Below are 15,345 nucleotides of genomic sequence, written 5' to 3'. Positions count from 1 at the left end.
GTGGTCTCTCTACTTTGGTGAGCTGTTGCTAAGCAGCTAATAATAGTCGTGTTTGCTGAGTAATTTTTGCCCTTATGGAACCAATCAGATCCAAGAAACTGCGGCCATCTGACAGCCCTGGAGGCGGGATTTCGATTCTTTTCTGCCTTACCCCTCCTCCTTAGCCTCCAAATGGAGAGAGTTCTTTTTTCCCAGCTATTGAATCTCGGAGCTCGCCGAGTCCCGCGGCCTGACAAACACCTATAGCACACAGAATGGTACAGCAACCCATCGGTCGAAGCAGCCGTTTAGAAATAGGAGAGCATATTTTCCGCTTTGTATTTTAAAAAAAGCAACATTGAGGAAAAACAGTGAATGTGGGAAGCTGCGGAGACCCCCGGATCGCGAAATGTTGGAATGGAAGGCGCAGACTTTGACTCGCCGTCCTAAACAGGAGTATGAAGTTCTTTGCGGGTTTGCGATCACCGAGAGTGAAACTTTGTTGCCCTGGAATATCAAAAAACGCGTGCGGAGGAATATAAGATCGTGGATAGCAAAGCGTTCTGCCCAGTCCCTGCAACATGGCCTCGGCTGTTAATGACTCCTCCGAGCAGGAAAACAGGGACCCCGATCGGCAGAGGATAACTCGGAGGAACAGGGGGAACTATCGCTCAACGGCAACGGATCTGGAGTATTTGCAACGGCCGAGTTATTGTGATGCAGCTTTTGCATTGGAACAAATATCAGAGGTGCTTCTTCTTTGACATCTTTGAACGGAATAATAAGCATGCGAATATAGCTAGCGAGAAACAGACCGACTTTGTCAAGTCGCTAGGTAACGGGATAGCTACATAAGGGACGGGGAGGGGGAAGAGTCATACGAGCACCCTTGCATCCAGATAGATTTTCTTTCAAAGTCCCTGATATGAACACGTTTTGCCATTTCCACCGCTTTAAATACAGGTCGCTTTATCGCTTGCTTTCCCCTGTTTCGGAACATGCGGCTTAAGTTGATGCGTAAAATAAAATCTGATACGCTGATAGTAGTAGTAAACAAGGTTATGCTGTTTCTCCCCGGGGTTCGAACAGTATAGTTTACTTAAAACTTAACTGCATTTCAGCAGTGATTCAAATTGTGTTTTAAAGTGTTTTGTCTGTGTACAGACATACAGGTTTGTTGCAGCCTAGACTTTTTCAAGATAGTATCTTCATTGGGAGTAGTTTTCCTCCCTCTCTGCTAAAGCAAAAATCCATGTGGCTGCCCTCTTCCGTTCACAAATATTGTCGTAACTCCCTCTGTGATGGCTGCCCCCGTTCCCAAATTCAGATCACACAGCGTCTCTCGACTCTATGGAAATGAATTTGAGGGCTCGCAGCTCTGCGAACCACGTGGACTTTAGGTTTATTATGGTCCGATTGGGTTCAGCCCCGCTCACCTATAGTATGTGTCACTGAAACATAACCGTGACAACTCTACGTGATACTTTTCATGTGGTTAGAATCGGCAACATACTGAAGCCTACCTTCTGAGACCGCTCCGTGTGTAGTTAGCCAGCTAACCATTTTTTTCCTTTCCACGTAGGAGGTCCACGTCCCCTTTTGGGGGAAAATAAAAATGAGACGTTGCCTAGCTCAAGAGTGAGCGTATAAGGAACACGATGTACATACTGAGATTTTATGTCATTTTAAAACATAATTGTTAAATGATATTTCCTAACACTGTTGAAATGTGAACCAAAATTCGACATAAAAACATTAGACTACCAGTTATACCTGTCAGCCTGCACTATACTAAAGATAATTATTGTAACTTTCATCCCCCTGCCTCGACTGTTTTGCGTTGTCTCGATTAACCACACTTAGATTCGAAGCCACACTTACGTAACATAACGCAACAAGTCAATATCATAATGCTGCTTGGGTAACTGAATGAAATGTCTACAGCTGACACATTGGGCGATTCGCATAACCAGTAACATTTGGACTTTTGTCTTCTTTCGTCGCAGGGGAAGGCGACTGGAAGAAAAGCGCCGCTGTGGCTGAGAGCGAAGTTTCAAAGACTCTTGTTTAAACTGGGGTGTTATATACAAAAGAACTGCGGAAAGTTTCTAGTTGTCGGCCTCTTAATATTTGGAGCTTTCGCTGTTGGCTTAAGGGCAGCTAATCTAGAGACCGACGTGGAGAAACTTTGGGTGGAAGGTAAGAATCCCCTCACTCACTTTAAGCTCTGCGTTAAAGAAATTTGCTTTTCTTTCAAGAATGATCCTAGTACGGAGAGGCGAGGGAGGGAGGGGGGTCTGCCAAGCAAGCTGGAGGGATTGTTTATTGTATAGAAGTCTGGCAAGGGGCCAGGTCAAACTTGAAAAGAATTTACTGCGATTCTTTTTTTTTGCTTCGCTCTGCTGTGAGCATTCAAGGTAAATGTGAGAGAGGTGACTGGGAAAGTAGCTTGTCGGAATAATTTTTTTTGTTCATTTGTGTGTTTTTGTTGTTATTGGATAAATGAGGGTATTTCTTGTTAAAGGAAATTCTGTCAAAGCCGCCATTTTGTGAGTGTGTGTGTGCGTGCGTGCGTGTGTGTGTCTGCCTGCCCCCAGCAGTTGAATCTGATCCGCGCAGCTCAGACTGTGTGTGGTCCTGTTTTGGACGACTTTCAACTTTCCAAAAAAGATTTGTCTCTGGGTAAGGGGAAAAAAAGTGAAGCACTGACCGAAACGCATGTTTTCAGAGTAGACTATTGCGAACTCAGGATTTGTTGAACGTACTTCATAGCGGTTAAGGATTTTAAAGGAATAAAGTTGTGGAGAAAAAGTAAACTGAGTGCGGTGGATTTTTTTTCTTTTTGAGGGAGGGGCCAATTAAGATTTTTTCCTCCTTTGATCTGCATTCCAGCACTTAACAAAAACGTATTGAATTAATAAGTAGATAAATGACAAGACAAAATGATTCAAAGCGGCATCAAAGTAATTATTATTGCCAACTGCATTTTCCCATTTTTGATGTGCCTTAATGTTGACTGAATGTGGTTTAGTCTTGTCGACGGTTCCAGATTTTTCGTACTTGTTGAGTGCTCCTTTGTATTTAGCTTGCAGGCTGGAGAAGCTGTGTGGGCTATTTTGGAAGAATAGCAGTGCGTGCGGGGATGAGTTGACGTTCACGTTCTTAGAGCCCCCATCGCATGTCTCCAGCTTTTGTGGGAAAGCGTGTCTATTAATTCGCTGACGCAGGCGCAGTGAAGCCAACAGGGTTGCCAGTGTGGGCAACAGAGATGCTTACCTCCGCCTTTCCATCGCGGTGTGTGTTCCTGACGAGAGAGGGAGATTATGAAGTTCCGGTCAAGGATTTGGACGCTACACAAATAAACCAAACTGCACACAGTGTTTCTCTGTTCTGGTGGGTAGCACATAATTAAGGATTAAGCATGTCTGATTAAGCCCTTCTCCATAGTTTCCTGCCGTATAAAAGATGTGCAGTTTCTGTGCAGTTTAAAGCAGAGTTCTGCAGGGTTTGGGAACTTTTTTGTGTACATAATATGACATGGAGTGTCAAATTAAGTCACGGCTATGGTATTTTTCATTTCAATTTTATATAATGTTGAATTGTATTGTACATATAAATACACGTGTTTTAACTGACATTTAAATATTACTGACTCATTCTAACCAGTGTCTGTGGTGTGACTTTAAAAAAGTTAACCACGCAATGCAAGCATTGCATCTCTGATAAAGCTTGACTTGTAATGACACGGGGGGAAATAGGCTGGCGTTAAACAACGTGAGGTAGTTAATTGCACGCCACAAGCCAGCGGTTTCACAAATCGTCAAATCTTACTGATCTTGGACAGCCCGGCAATGATGATTCAGTCTTACACACAACTGCACCTTAGATGGGTTGTGAAAGCAAGCCAACTGGGACGTCTCCAGCTGCATTGAGCTGTGTGTTGCTTTTTGTCTTGAAATGTTTGTATACTTTTAGGGTCCCCCCCCTCTCCGTCTCTGTCGATACATGATTGTCTCCTCTGGGTGTGTGTGTCATCAGAGTGGGGCCCCGCAGGCTCTGGGACGTGGCTGCAGGTGTCCGAACGTACGCTCGCACCGCTCCGATTCCCAGGCTCAGGAGCGTGACGCTTTCCAGATGCAGGAAGGGTCCGATCTGTTTGTTTAGATTAAACCCTGCAGCTGAGGGATAGATCAGCGCTGGCTGGACCGGGCCTCGGCTGCGCTGGGAGGTGTTCGTTTGTTCGTCCGACTTCCTCGAGGATACGCGTTTGCGTTTTGTTTGGGCCGACCTCCCGGTGACCCCGGCGCCGGAGCGCTGTCTGTAGGGGATCGTCCCCGGTCAGGGTAGCCCGGTCTCGTGACTGGACTGGTGATTTTTCATCGTCTTTCGTTAAGTAGTATGAGCGGAAGAGGAATGTGGTGTCATTTTCCCTGCTTCAGTCAGATGAAGATGAGCGGGGGGGGTTTGGGGGGGGTGTGGGGGGGAGTGAGGAATGGCAAATCTCAAGTTTACTTCCGCCATTCTTTTTTTTTTTTCCTTGAAAGCTCTCCTGAGGTGTTTTTTCTTTCTGAAAGGAGCATATGCAGGCTTTTACAAATGGTTCCAAGTTGGGTGTTTCTAATGGAATTGTTTCCAGAGGTCCTGAAGCATGGCTTCAGCTCTTCAAGACAAATACCACATCTGAACAGTGACACAGAGAGGTGCAAACCACTTCTTTCAGTCTGTTTTTTGGGGTGGTGGAGTTAAGGTTTACAAAGTGAAAAACTTTATTAGACCAGTAGTCCTCTGTGCAGAGAATTTCATAGCTGTGATGAAACCGTCTGTGCTCTGCTAACCTGGGGAGACCAGTTGAATTGATGAAGCTTTGAATCTGTGTTGATGCAGAAAAGAGATCCAGCAGGTAGTGTTATCCTGTGGGACTGCCACTGAGTGGAGCCATCAGAGATTCCCAACCCTTTTTTTTTTACCTTGTGACCTGGGAAACAGCATGGTGCATTTTCCAGAGATGAGAAGATTAAATGGGTGCATGTGACCCACCTGAGCCAATGAAAGTCTAATGCCTGTACACCTATTGCGTCAACCCGGGAACATGCAGGGAGGATGTTTTCACAATCTGGGAAGCTGAGTTTGTATAGGAAATGGCAGAGGGGATGTTGTAGTTGTTAGGAAATGCCCCATCATCTCAAGATTTCCCTCTGCGGTGTATATTGTATGCTGAAGATTATATATAATGATTTTTGCATTATAATGCATTGTTAGGACTGTATGCATTATTATAGTAATAAATGAATCAATAGTACAGTAGCAGTTACAAGTCTTTAAGACACTGAAATGGGTGAAGTAAAAGTTGGGGTTTTGAACCTGTAACTTACAGAAACAATAATCACCTTCAAACAGCTGTGTGATGAGCACATGAAAATGTAGAGTTGCTTGTGGCCGCTGAGGTTTGCATCTTGTTAGCCTCTTGAAAACAAGGGGAGCTATTATTTTACCCTTGCGAGAGTTTCAGCTCACACTGCAAGCATGCTTTATGTAGTGCTACAGGTGATCAGAACTGGGTGACCACTCTGAATCTGCCTCGGTAAGAAACAGGCCTTTTAACCCAAAGGCTGCTGGTCTGTTTCCCCAGCAGGACTGCAGATGGACCATTGGGGAAGAGATTTAACCTGAATTGTGTCAGGAAATGCCAAGCTATATAAATGGATAATATTTTAAAAAGTTGCAAGGTGCTCTGGGAGTGATGTCTGCCCAGCCACCATGATGTAATGCAGTGTAACGCGTGTTACATACTTACAGACAGTTCCAAGTGGCGCTGTAATACAGATGGCTGCCAAGGCTGGCTTTCATATGTCACAGGTTATTGGTTCACCTGGAGATAGCTGTATGATGAAGGGGGTATTTGTTGTGCTGATTTCTCAAATGCTAGTGTCAGGACGTCATCTGGGCTATGTTTGGTTCATGAAGGGAGATTGTTGAAGTGGTAAAAAGAATTTTAAAAATGACAGCATGGACTGAATTTAATTAAAACAGTTGGATAAACATTCACCTTCCTGGGCTTGGTCCAGAGAGATCGCAGCACTGCAATCACCAGGGTATCAGGATACAGATCTCGTTGTTGCTTTTCGCGTCTCGCGGAGCGAGCGTGGAGGCCAGGCTCACCCCCACTGGGACCTGAAGTCATCACATGGAGACCCAGCTATTTAAAACCTCACCCGATACCCAGCGCGCCAGGTGGGTGCGGATTGAGGATTTGCAGCGAATTCCCTGCTATAAAACAAAAAATTAAACCACGTTATGACCTTTACTTTCGTTTTTTTAAACTGCTTCTGTGAGTTTTAACATGGGTTGTTATCATCCACCAGGGGGCAGTGTATTTTTAATAGTATTATGATGCACAATAGCTTTGTGATTACTGTAAAGAGCTGGCAGGGGCTGATCTTGGAGAGTCTGAGGTGTCTGATACACCCAGACAAAGCGCAGAGCTCCGGTGTTGAAACTGCCTCAGCTCTGCCCGTGTGAAAGCTCCCACGGTGTTGTGACAGGTTTGCCTTCATCCAGTACACCGGCAGTTAAATAAAAGGCCTGACCTGTGAAATATGGCTTTTCCAGTGCCCTGTGTGCAGGAGGACTTCACAGGAGGCGACCTCGTGCGCGTAGACTTTGCGGAAGGACAGTTCAGTGTGGTGTTGAAACACTCCCACACATGCAAATGATATTTTCTTATGGTGATGAATTTCATGGTTTTCTGCTTAAAAATGTTAATGACATTTAACTTGTTTTATTCTGCGCCCCCCCCCCCCCATAACGGTAGTGGATGTCTTGGAAAATCTGCATTGCATGTGGAAAAAAGTGCATGTGGTCTACATTGGGAGGGCTTTGCTGGAAGGATGTGGCCTCTTTGTGCTGTGGTGTGGATTCTGGGATCTGAGTGAATTATCCTTGTTTTGATGTGTGTGGGAAAGTGGTGAGCATGCTGTTTGACTGTCGAGATCCTCCCGGGGGGAGAGAAGATGCCCAGGCTCACGAGGGAGCTCGTCGAGATGTTTCCACTCCAGCTCTCCATGCCATGGGCGTCTGGCTCTGAGCCCGGATCAATAAAGTTTTACGTACAAAATCCTGAGAGTCATCCGAAAATGGTTTGTTTCGGATCAGTGTCAAGGCTGTGGTTTTCTGAGAGGGGAAAATGCCTTTCCTTTTGAAGAAAGTACTTGTACTTTTTGGGGGGGATTGTATGGTGTGTTAGTCTAGCACCCTGCAGTCTTAATTCTTGAAATGCCAGTAGAGTTTATCCTCGTTGAGAGGGCTCTGTCCCAAAGCCCAGGTAAGTGGATTAATACGCATGTGCTTGTCTCGGGAGCCGGACGCATGTGCGCGAGCGGGAGGGAAGAGGCAGACCGCTGCGGGTGGACGGAGGCAGCGCCAGTGCGCTGGGGGAGATCCCATTCACAAAGCCCTGGCCTGCCTCTCCTCTCCTGTATGCCTTGGGTCCGGCCGGGGAGCTGTTATTCGAAAACCAGAGCACATCGAGTGACGGGACGCACTCTCTCGCACTCCTCCAGCCCCCTAACCCCCGCCCCTGCCCCCACCGCGCTCTCCTCGGTTTCTGCAGAAGGTCTTTCTGCCCCCCACCCCCCTAAATGACCCCCCCCCCCCCTCCAACCCCCCCTCCCCGGCTTGGGAGTCTCTCCCAAAAGCGCCAGATGTATTACTGACTAAAGCACTGCAGTGTAAACACTCATCCCTGCCAGCAGAGCAGGGTGGTCCACTCTCCCCTCCCCCTCTCCCCTCTCACTCTCTCCAAGGGGTGGGGGGAGGGGGAGAGGGGGAGAGAGGGAGAGGGAGGGAGGGAGGGAGGGAGGGAGAGTATAGTAGTTTAGTGTTATTTGTGTTTTGGCGAGAGGGCCAGCTTTCGGGAACCCAGTACTCATGAATTAATACTGTAGACTGGCGAGGACCTGGTGCTGAAATTGAGACATGAAGAAAAGACTGATGTCATTTTTTTCTTCCCTCCCCTAATGTGGCCTTCTGGGCTATTATTGAGAGGAAGATATTGAAAAAGGTGGAAACTTTCACTTTTTTAAATTTTTGGTTTGAGTTTGCAGATGTCCTTATCTCTGTGTGCGGATTGTCTTACTGACAGAAAACTGGGTTTTTATTTATGAATGAATGAATGAAATGAATGAATCTTTCAAGTAGCAGCTTAAGCTTCTACAGGGACGAATGACCTTTGCTTTGTTTTCCTAAACGCATCTGAACAAACTCTAGTTTTGCTTTCATGTTTTGTGGGTTTTAGTCATGTGATTCATCGCTTGCCAACATTGTTATGAGGACCCCAGTTAATGTCCAGGCATTCTGCAGTCCCACGCACTGCTGTAAGCCACTCTTGTAGTTTTGTCAGTGGTGAATGAGACGGGTGCTTCACCTCAGTCAAGGTACTGCCTGTGGTCATGTCTCCACTGTCTTGCTGGCCCGTGTTTGCTCACTCACCTGCAGACACCTGATCTCCAGGTACACTGTCTGAAAACACACCTGACAATGACAGCTTTTCATAAAACATGTTTAAGCATGATCCAGGGTGTTTTTTCGGCCTTTCACCTGTGGAATATTTTGTTGTTTGTGTTGTAGCTATAGAACTGTTGCAGATTTAAGATGTTGTGGTGTAGGTATAGGACCGTCACATGTGTATGGTGTTGTATTATAGGTGTACTGCAGCTCCAGGTGTAAGATGTTGTAGGTATAGAATTGTCACAGGTGTAAGACGATGTTTTGTAGCTGTAGGATTGTTGCAGGTGTAAGGTGTTGTAGGTATAGAGCTGTTGTACGTGGTGGGAGCAGATGTGCTGGGCTAAGCTGCTGGTCAGTGCTGGTTGTTTTAATGGATATAGTTGTCATTCTGAATTTAATTACTTTGGTCTTGTTTATCTGTAGTTTGCTTCTCAAGTTTTTTTTCCTGCAGTAACAGGAGAACTGCTTGCTGTGTATCTAGACAGACCCACAAAACAACCCACGTATCTAGCTACGTACTCTGTGTGTGTGCGTGTCTGTGTGGATGTTTCTTCTTTTTCTGTACCTCCTCCCACACACACACACACACACACTTTTTTAACCCACTTTTTTAAAGAAAGCTACTGTTTCAAAACTGGTGAAATGAAATCTTGCCACCCCCCCTTTTTTTGTTTCCCACACCAATTGATTTATCATTTCACTCGACGGCCGAATGTTGGAGCCTGAGTGCTCTCCCTGAGCTGCCCCCCCCCCCCCCCCCCAACCCCCCTTGCTTTTTTTTGTTGCAGGCCGAATCCAGTTGACTTGAATAGATTTTTTGGGGGGAAAGAGGACCTGAATGTAGCCAGCAACGTGGAAAAATCTGTCCATTCAGTGCAGTCTGAATGTACATCTCTGGCTCGCAGTGTTCCACATTGGTAGGCAGTGGACTGCTAAATACAGCCATTTTTCGGCGTGGCGAGTTGGACAGGTGATTAGCATAATTAGGGGAGGGAGCCATACATATGGTAATGTGCAGGGAGGAAACGGCAGCTGGGAAGGAAACCTGTGTCAGGGGTCGCCGGGGCGATGGGGGAGGGGGTTGTGTCACAGCTGCGGGTCAGAGCCTCTCCTCTGTAACCCCCCCCCAATTTACTCACTCACACAGACTCACTCATTTACTCACTGACACAGACTCACTCACTCATTTACTCACTCACACAGACTCACTCACTCATTTACTCACTCACACAGACTCACTCATTTACTCACTCACACAGACTCATTTACTTGGTCACAGACAGAAGACTCGCTCACTCACTGGGTCACTCATTTACTTGCTCACTCAGACTCATTCACTCATGTACTCTCACACACATACCCCCTTTTCCCTCCTCCCTGCTCCTGAAAGCCGCACACAGGGCAGGGGGGATGGGAGTGATGCACCTCGGAGATGGGCTTTGACGGACAGAGCCCTGTCTCAGTGTGTAGTGCAGCAAGCCCTGTGTGTGTGCATGTATGTCTGTGTTGCTGCAGGCATCTGTGTCTAGGTAGGAAAAAAAAAAAAATTATTTGTGATTCTGGAATGCTTAGGGCCTTAGTAATGGCTTTCTGTCTTTTATTTGTATTTATTTATTGCCCAGAGCTAAAATTTCCAGAGTTTATCTGTCAGGTGGAACATTAGATAGTTCCGGAACACTGCCGTGCCTCTCTCGCTGCACTCCAAAGGTTACTGTCTTTGGTATTTGTCTTTTGTCAGTTTTGTTCATTTCCACACCCAATCTTGCTCTAAATAAAACACTTTGAAAGCAGAGTCAGTTTCTGAGCAAATGTTTTAAATAGTTGAGCACACACACCTCGGTGCCTAGCTGCACACGGGTGCGATGTGATTGACGGACAGCATCAGGCTGGTGTTCTCCGTCAGGAGGGAGGAAGAGACGGAACATGGCTGAGTGAATGAATGAGGGATTGACAGAGGGAGACGCTGTAGGAATGGAGAGAGGAGGGTAATAGAGGGACGGGTGGAGGGGAAGAGAACCGATGTCCACCAGTCAGGCTGAGGAAAGGGGATTGTGGCGTTCTGACCTTGAGGTGGGACTTCCGTGTGGCTGCAGGGGGTCCCCCCTGAATTGGAGCCTAATCCAGCTAATCCCGAATACAACACAGTCATGAAAGTGGCCCCTGGTGATGTGTGCTCCCCTGCGAAGCCTGGACCCCTGGTAATAATCGGGGCCCCTGTACGGAGCCTGGGCCCCTGGTGATTAGTGCTCCTTTGCCCTGAGCCCGAGCCCAGGCAGCAGGCCTCAGAGCCTCAGGGGCCAGAGCTCTCTGCGGCTCTGGCCCCTGAGGAGGAGCCACCAGCCCTGTGTGACCGGTCCAACAGCACAGGGAGAACGGAACCGGAGGGGAGGGGAGGGGACAGGCAGGGGCAAGTCAGGTCTTTGTGCGGAGCTCCATGCCGTCTCCATGGAGCGGCCAATGAAAAGTCTTGCTGCAGTTGAATGGCGAGAGGAGTTCTCAGGGTGATGTCAGGGCCTTACAATCCTCCCCTGCTCCCCCCCCCCCCCCCCCACCCCAAGTCTGATGGGGGGCAGGGGCAGGACCAGAGGTTAATGTTATGCAACAGGGCTGAATGCCCTCGATGGGGGTTGAAATTTAGCTGCCCTGCGCACTGCTGGATTAACCCCACCCCCCTGTTCTTCTGATCATTTAGCCACCGTGCAGCCCGTTGCCCTGTGTTGCCTGCGTCCCTGTGTTCCTCATATTCCTATGTAAAAGTCGAGGCTGCGCAGCACGACCTGTACACATGTCACAGTTCACTGATCCTGGGTCAGCACAGCAGTGCATCCTGGGCCCCCGGCTCCCCTCACCCGCCTCAGCTATACCTGCATCGAGCCGGAGGAGTTTCTCCAGCCAGTCTAAGGCCCCATGGTGGATCGGCCTGGACACCTGCCGAGGAGAGCGGAAACAAGCGTGTTTGTCCTGTGTACCAGCAATGGCACATACTGGACAGTAAGCCCTGTGAATGCTGTGTTGTATGTCTTTGCCTCATCTAATAAACGTGGTTTTCTTCAGTTGTTTTGTGGTGGTCGCTTCAAACCTTAATAAGATCAGGATTTGTACCTGTATCACGAGTAGAGCTCATGCTATTGCTAACACCACTCATTCATTTGTGTTACTACTTTGCTCTGCAGATACCCTTCTGCAGAACAGCTTTTTTTTTAGCTCACATAGCCTATCATTCAGTTACCCTGCTGGGTGTTTAATGAAGCAGTTCATTTCCCCCAGGGTTTACCCCCATGTGGGAATAGAACATGGAACCCTTGGACTATAAGTACCACTGTGGCTTACTGCTGCCTGATTTATTTCCAAATGGTTCTTATAAGTGGGTGTATCATCAAGATGAAACTCTAATGTTCCAGGGTCAGCAGCTCTTGAGCTGCGGTTGAGTGTCGTATTGGTTCCCATTAGAACAGCACAGACTGCTGTGTTTTGGATAGCCTTGTGTCATTACATTGCATTACATTTCGTTCATTTAGCAGACACACACACTGATTTCCAGCACAATAGAACGTAAGTGTATCCATTCAAACTGAATGAGCAACAGCTTTGTTCTGGGCAAACATGGTTTGGCCAGGAGGGGTGTGGTCATGTATGGGCGGGTGTGGTTAGGCAAGAGTTGGTGTGGTCAGAGGAGGTGTTGTCAGAGGAGGTGTTGTCAGAGGAGGAGTGGTTGAGGGTTTCTGCTGGTGTTCTGTGGCGTTTGGTCTGGGAATGGGGAGCAGCAAGGCCAGGTGCTGAGGGAGAGGTGGCACTGCAGGCGAATGCAGCAAAGGTGAGCAGCATATTGTGAGGAGGAGGCTGTGTGATTCCAGCAGCGTATCGCCTCCCAGTCGGTGCTGAGTTACCAGGCCGTTCTTCCCGCCACTCCTGTAACCTCACCTTAAACACACTGTGAATGCTTGCCCTCTTGTGAAATCCTCTTCGGTTACATCACGCCTCTGGCTCGTCCGGTCTCCTCACTCTCAGGTTTCGGTGGGTCACGCTCAGATCTCCCCAGTCGCTCTCTGTCTCTGGTTTCTTTCATCTGGCTGGGGGAGCATTTTTGAGCAATTGAGCATTTTTGAGTGTAATTCCTTCATGAATGAAAATGAGGCTCTCTGAAAGAAGTCAGCTATGAGTCCTAAAGACACTGTGCTGTGGTGTGTGGCGCCGGCGGATGATGTCACCAGAGAAGGGCACACTGAAGCAGGAAATGGAGAAATGCAGTGTTGCCCTTAGTGTTGACTGTACTGATGCAGAAAACGACCTCACTGTAGGGCAGCACATGGGGTGGTGGCTACAGCACTGCTCTCATACAAATAGCATTCAAATGTCAAATGTCATTCAGATTTCAAATATAAATTCAAATCCCTGATCCAGTGCTCTTACCACACCTTTGAATGGTGTGAATAAAAGATGGCAGCAGACATGTGAAAGATGTGTGCGGTGTGGATATCTATCCTCTGTATCCTTGATTTAGGCATATACAGGACAAATGACTCCAGAGCACAGGTGAACCAAAACATCAGGATCTTTTCATACCTGAACTTGAGACAACATGACTTTCAAAGCCTTTACTGCTCAGTAGCCAGTAAAGCTTTTAATACCAGGCCTCTGTAAAAAGCCAAAGCTAAGTCTATGAAATGCTGTTGGAGCTCCACAGAAACTGCACAAAGCAGACTGTGGCAAAATTGGCTGTTAAAACCTTTGTTTATGTTTTGAGTTATGATTTCAAGGTTCTGGCTGGAGCAGAGAGGTGACATTATGTCAGTTGTGTGACAGTCACAGGGTGTCACGTGACTCTGCTGGGGGCTCGGCGCACAGGGCCAAGCAGGAAGTGCTTGAGAACCGGAGGTCCCCCGGTGGCATCCGTACAGGAAGTTGTTAGGGGGCTGCTTCGGGGAGGTGAATTGTGCGGAGTGGAGTTTTTCCAGGGGTGGTGTTGTAATTGCTTTCCATTGTCATCTTGGGAAGGCCGCATGGACTTCGCACTGCGCGGCAGTGTGTTTACAAGTCATTCCACGACAGGCGAGTGGCCTATCTGCAAGCTAATGCTGATCAGAAACCCGCCCACCCCACCACCATCACAGCTTGGTTTTCTTTTCACCCATCCTCAGGTCAGCTGTTTGTGCAGTGTGCAGAGTTGTAGCGCCTGATAGTTACAGGCACACTGATCATCTGCTCTTACCTTGGGATGTGCGTAAATCACACACAGATTCAGATTTTAGTTATCTTGGCACTGCTGTATTTCTTGATGCTGTGTCACTGACTGGTCTGTACGTACAGCCTTGTTTTTGCAGCTCAATTGACGTGTTATATGTGCTGTGTTATACGTGCTCATAGAGCAAATTTGGTGGATCTCGCAGCATTTTACAGTGAAGAGGCCGGGGCGGGGGTGGGAGGTGGACGGTTTGCCCCCTCAACCAGTACACACTGCGCAGTGGCAGCTGAGCTGGGGGAAGAGGGATGTAGTTAGCCTGTTGAGCTGGGGGAATGTTTCGCTGTGTGTGTTTGGGGGGGGGGGGGTATATTCATTTTATTTCATTCACATATGGCACATGGTTAGTTGCTGAAGCACGCGCGCGCTAGTTGTCACAGTATTGTGGAAGGGGCTGCCGAATGCTCCAGTGTGGGCAGTGGTGTTCTGCGTGCAGCACTTTTCATGTAACTTTATTAGGCCCACCAATCATGCTCTGGATGAGCCTGTCTGCCGAACGGGAAGCAATTTAGAAAATAAACAATATAAAGGACCTGCTAGTGTGGGTTTTTTTGTTTTGTTTCACTTCATAAATCTCTGAAACAGGGCATGTTGTGGATGTAATGGAGCCGGTCTGCAGGCCTTGAGAAGGGATTTGGAAGCGAGGTTCTGCTTTGCTTGAAGCTGTTATTAATGATGGATATTATAAACATGCCCTAAAACAGGATCAGATGGGAACGCTGTTTGGGTTCCAGAAAAAAAGAAATCAAGTGTATTTCCTTAATGCTTGTGGACATGTAACCCCCCCCCAACCCAGCCCCCACCGCCAGCTCTCCCTCGGTCTGGGTGGTCGGAATAGCATGCTTATTTTCAACTTTAATAAGATTACAATGGCCTGAAAATATTCAACCAATGTCTGTTTTATGAATCGAGCGCAATTGTTAAATTGGATTAAAGGCTGTAAAAAGGAGCAGATTTTTTTCCACAAAGCCGCGCTCACAAAGCTGCGGCATAACGAGGCAGGGACGGGAGGGGAGCGATCGGGGCCGGGACCGCGGACGACCCGGGCGCCCGCTCGGCACCGGCCGGGCCACAGCCACGGGCCGAGAGAGCGTTTCAGCAGGAGTGTACGCACGTGAGCAGGGGACAAAGAGGGCTGGAGAAATGGCTTTTCTTTTTTTTTTTGTTAAAATCTCAAGGTTTTCAGCATTTAGGTTTCTTTCATAAAGAAATTTGATTGGATGAAACTGGTATGCTGGCGGGTGATGTGATGTCTCACGCTACCAGCAGGACGCTGGTTACTGTCACTGGATTTTCATATTTGGGGACTGGATTTGCCCGGCACCTCGCTGTGGCAGCTAAGCTTTTCACGATGAGCTCATACATCACAGGCGTCTTTCTGTGCTTCCAGTGATAAAGTGAGAAAAAGCTTGTGGTATTGTCCACATTGACTCATAAAGATGGAGAATTTGTGTTTGATTAGATTAAATCACTGACTGTTGCTGTTTCCGTCAAAAGAAATTCCTGTTTTCTCTGGAAACATTCAGATGTTTGAAAAGCTAAATTTGGGAGTGAGGTTTGGTCTGATGGTCCCAGCGCGTGGATACAGCAGTGAGCTGTGATCTCTCTCTCTCTCTCTCTCT

General features: G+C 47.6%; 1 protein-coding gene across 1 annotated transcript in view; it reads left to right on the top strand.

Moving 5' to 3' along the window:
- Nucleotides 1-205: 205 nt before the first annotated feature.
- ptch1 (patched 1) overlaps nucleotides 206-15,345 on the top strand; it is a 49,008-nt gene continuing 33,868 nt past the window's right edge. Inside the window, exons 1-2 of the mRNA XM_036526944.1 lie at nucleotides 206-728; nucleotides 1,986-2,178. Coding sequence (XP_036382837.1) covers nucleotides 561-728; nucleotides 1,986-2,178 — 361 coding nt within the window. The 5' untranslated portion in view covers nucleotides 206-560. The remainder of the gene's footprint in view (nucleotides 729-1,985; nucleotides 2,179-15,345) is intronic.

This window comes from Megalops cyprinoides, chromosome 4, assembly GCF_013368585.1.
Source record: "Megalops cyprinoides isolate fMegCyp1 chromosome 4, fMegCyp1.pri, whole genome shotgun sequence".
NCBI lineage: Eukaryota > Metazoa > Chordata > Actinopteri > Elopiformes > Megalopidae > Megalops > Megalops cyprinoides.
This window is presented reverse-complemented; position numbering and strand designations above follow the sequence as displayed.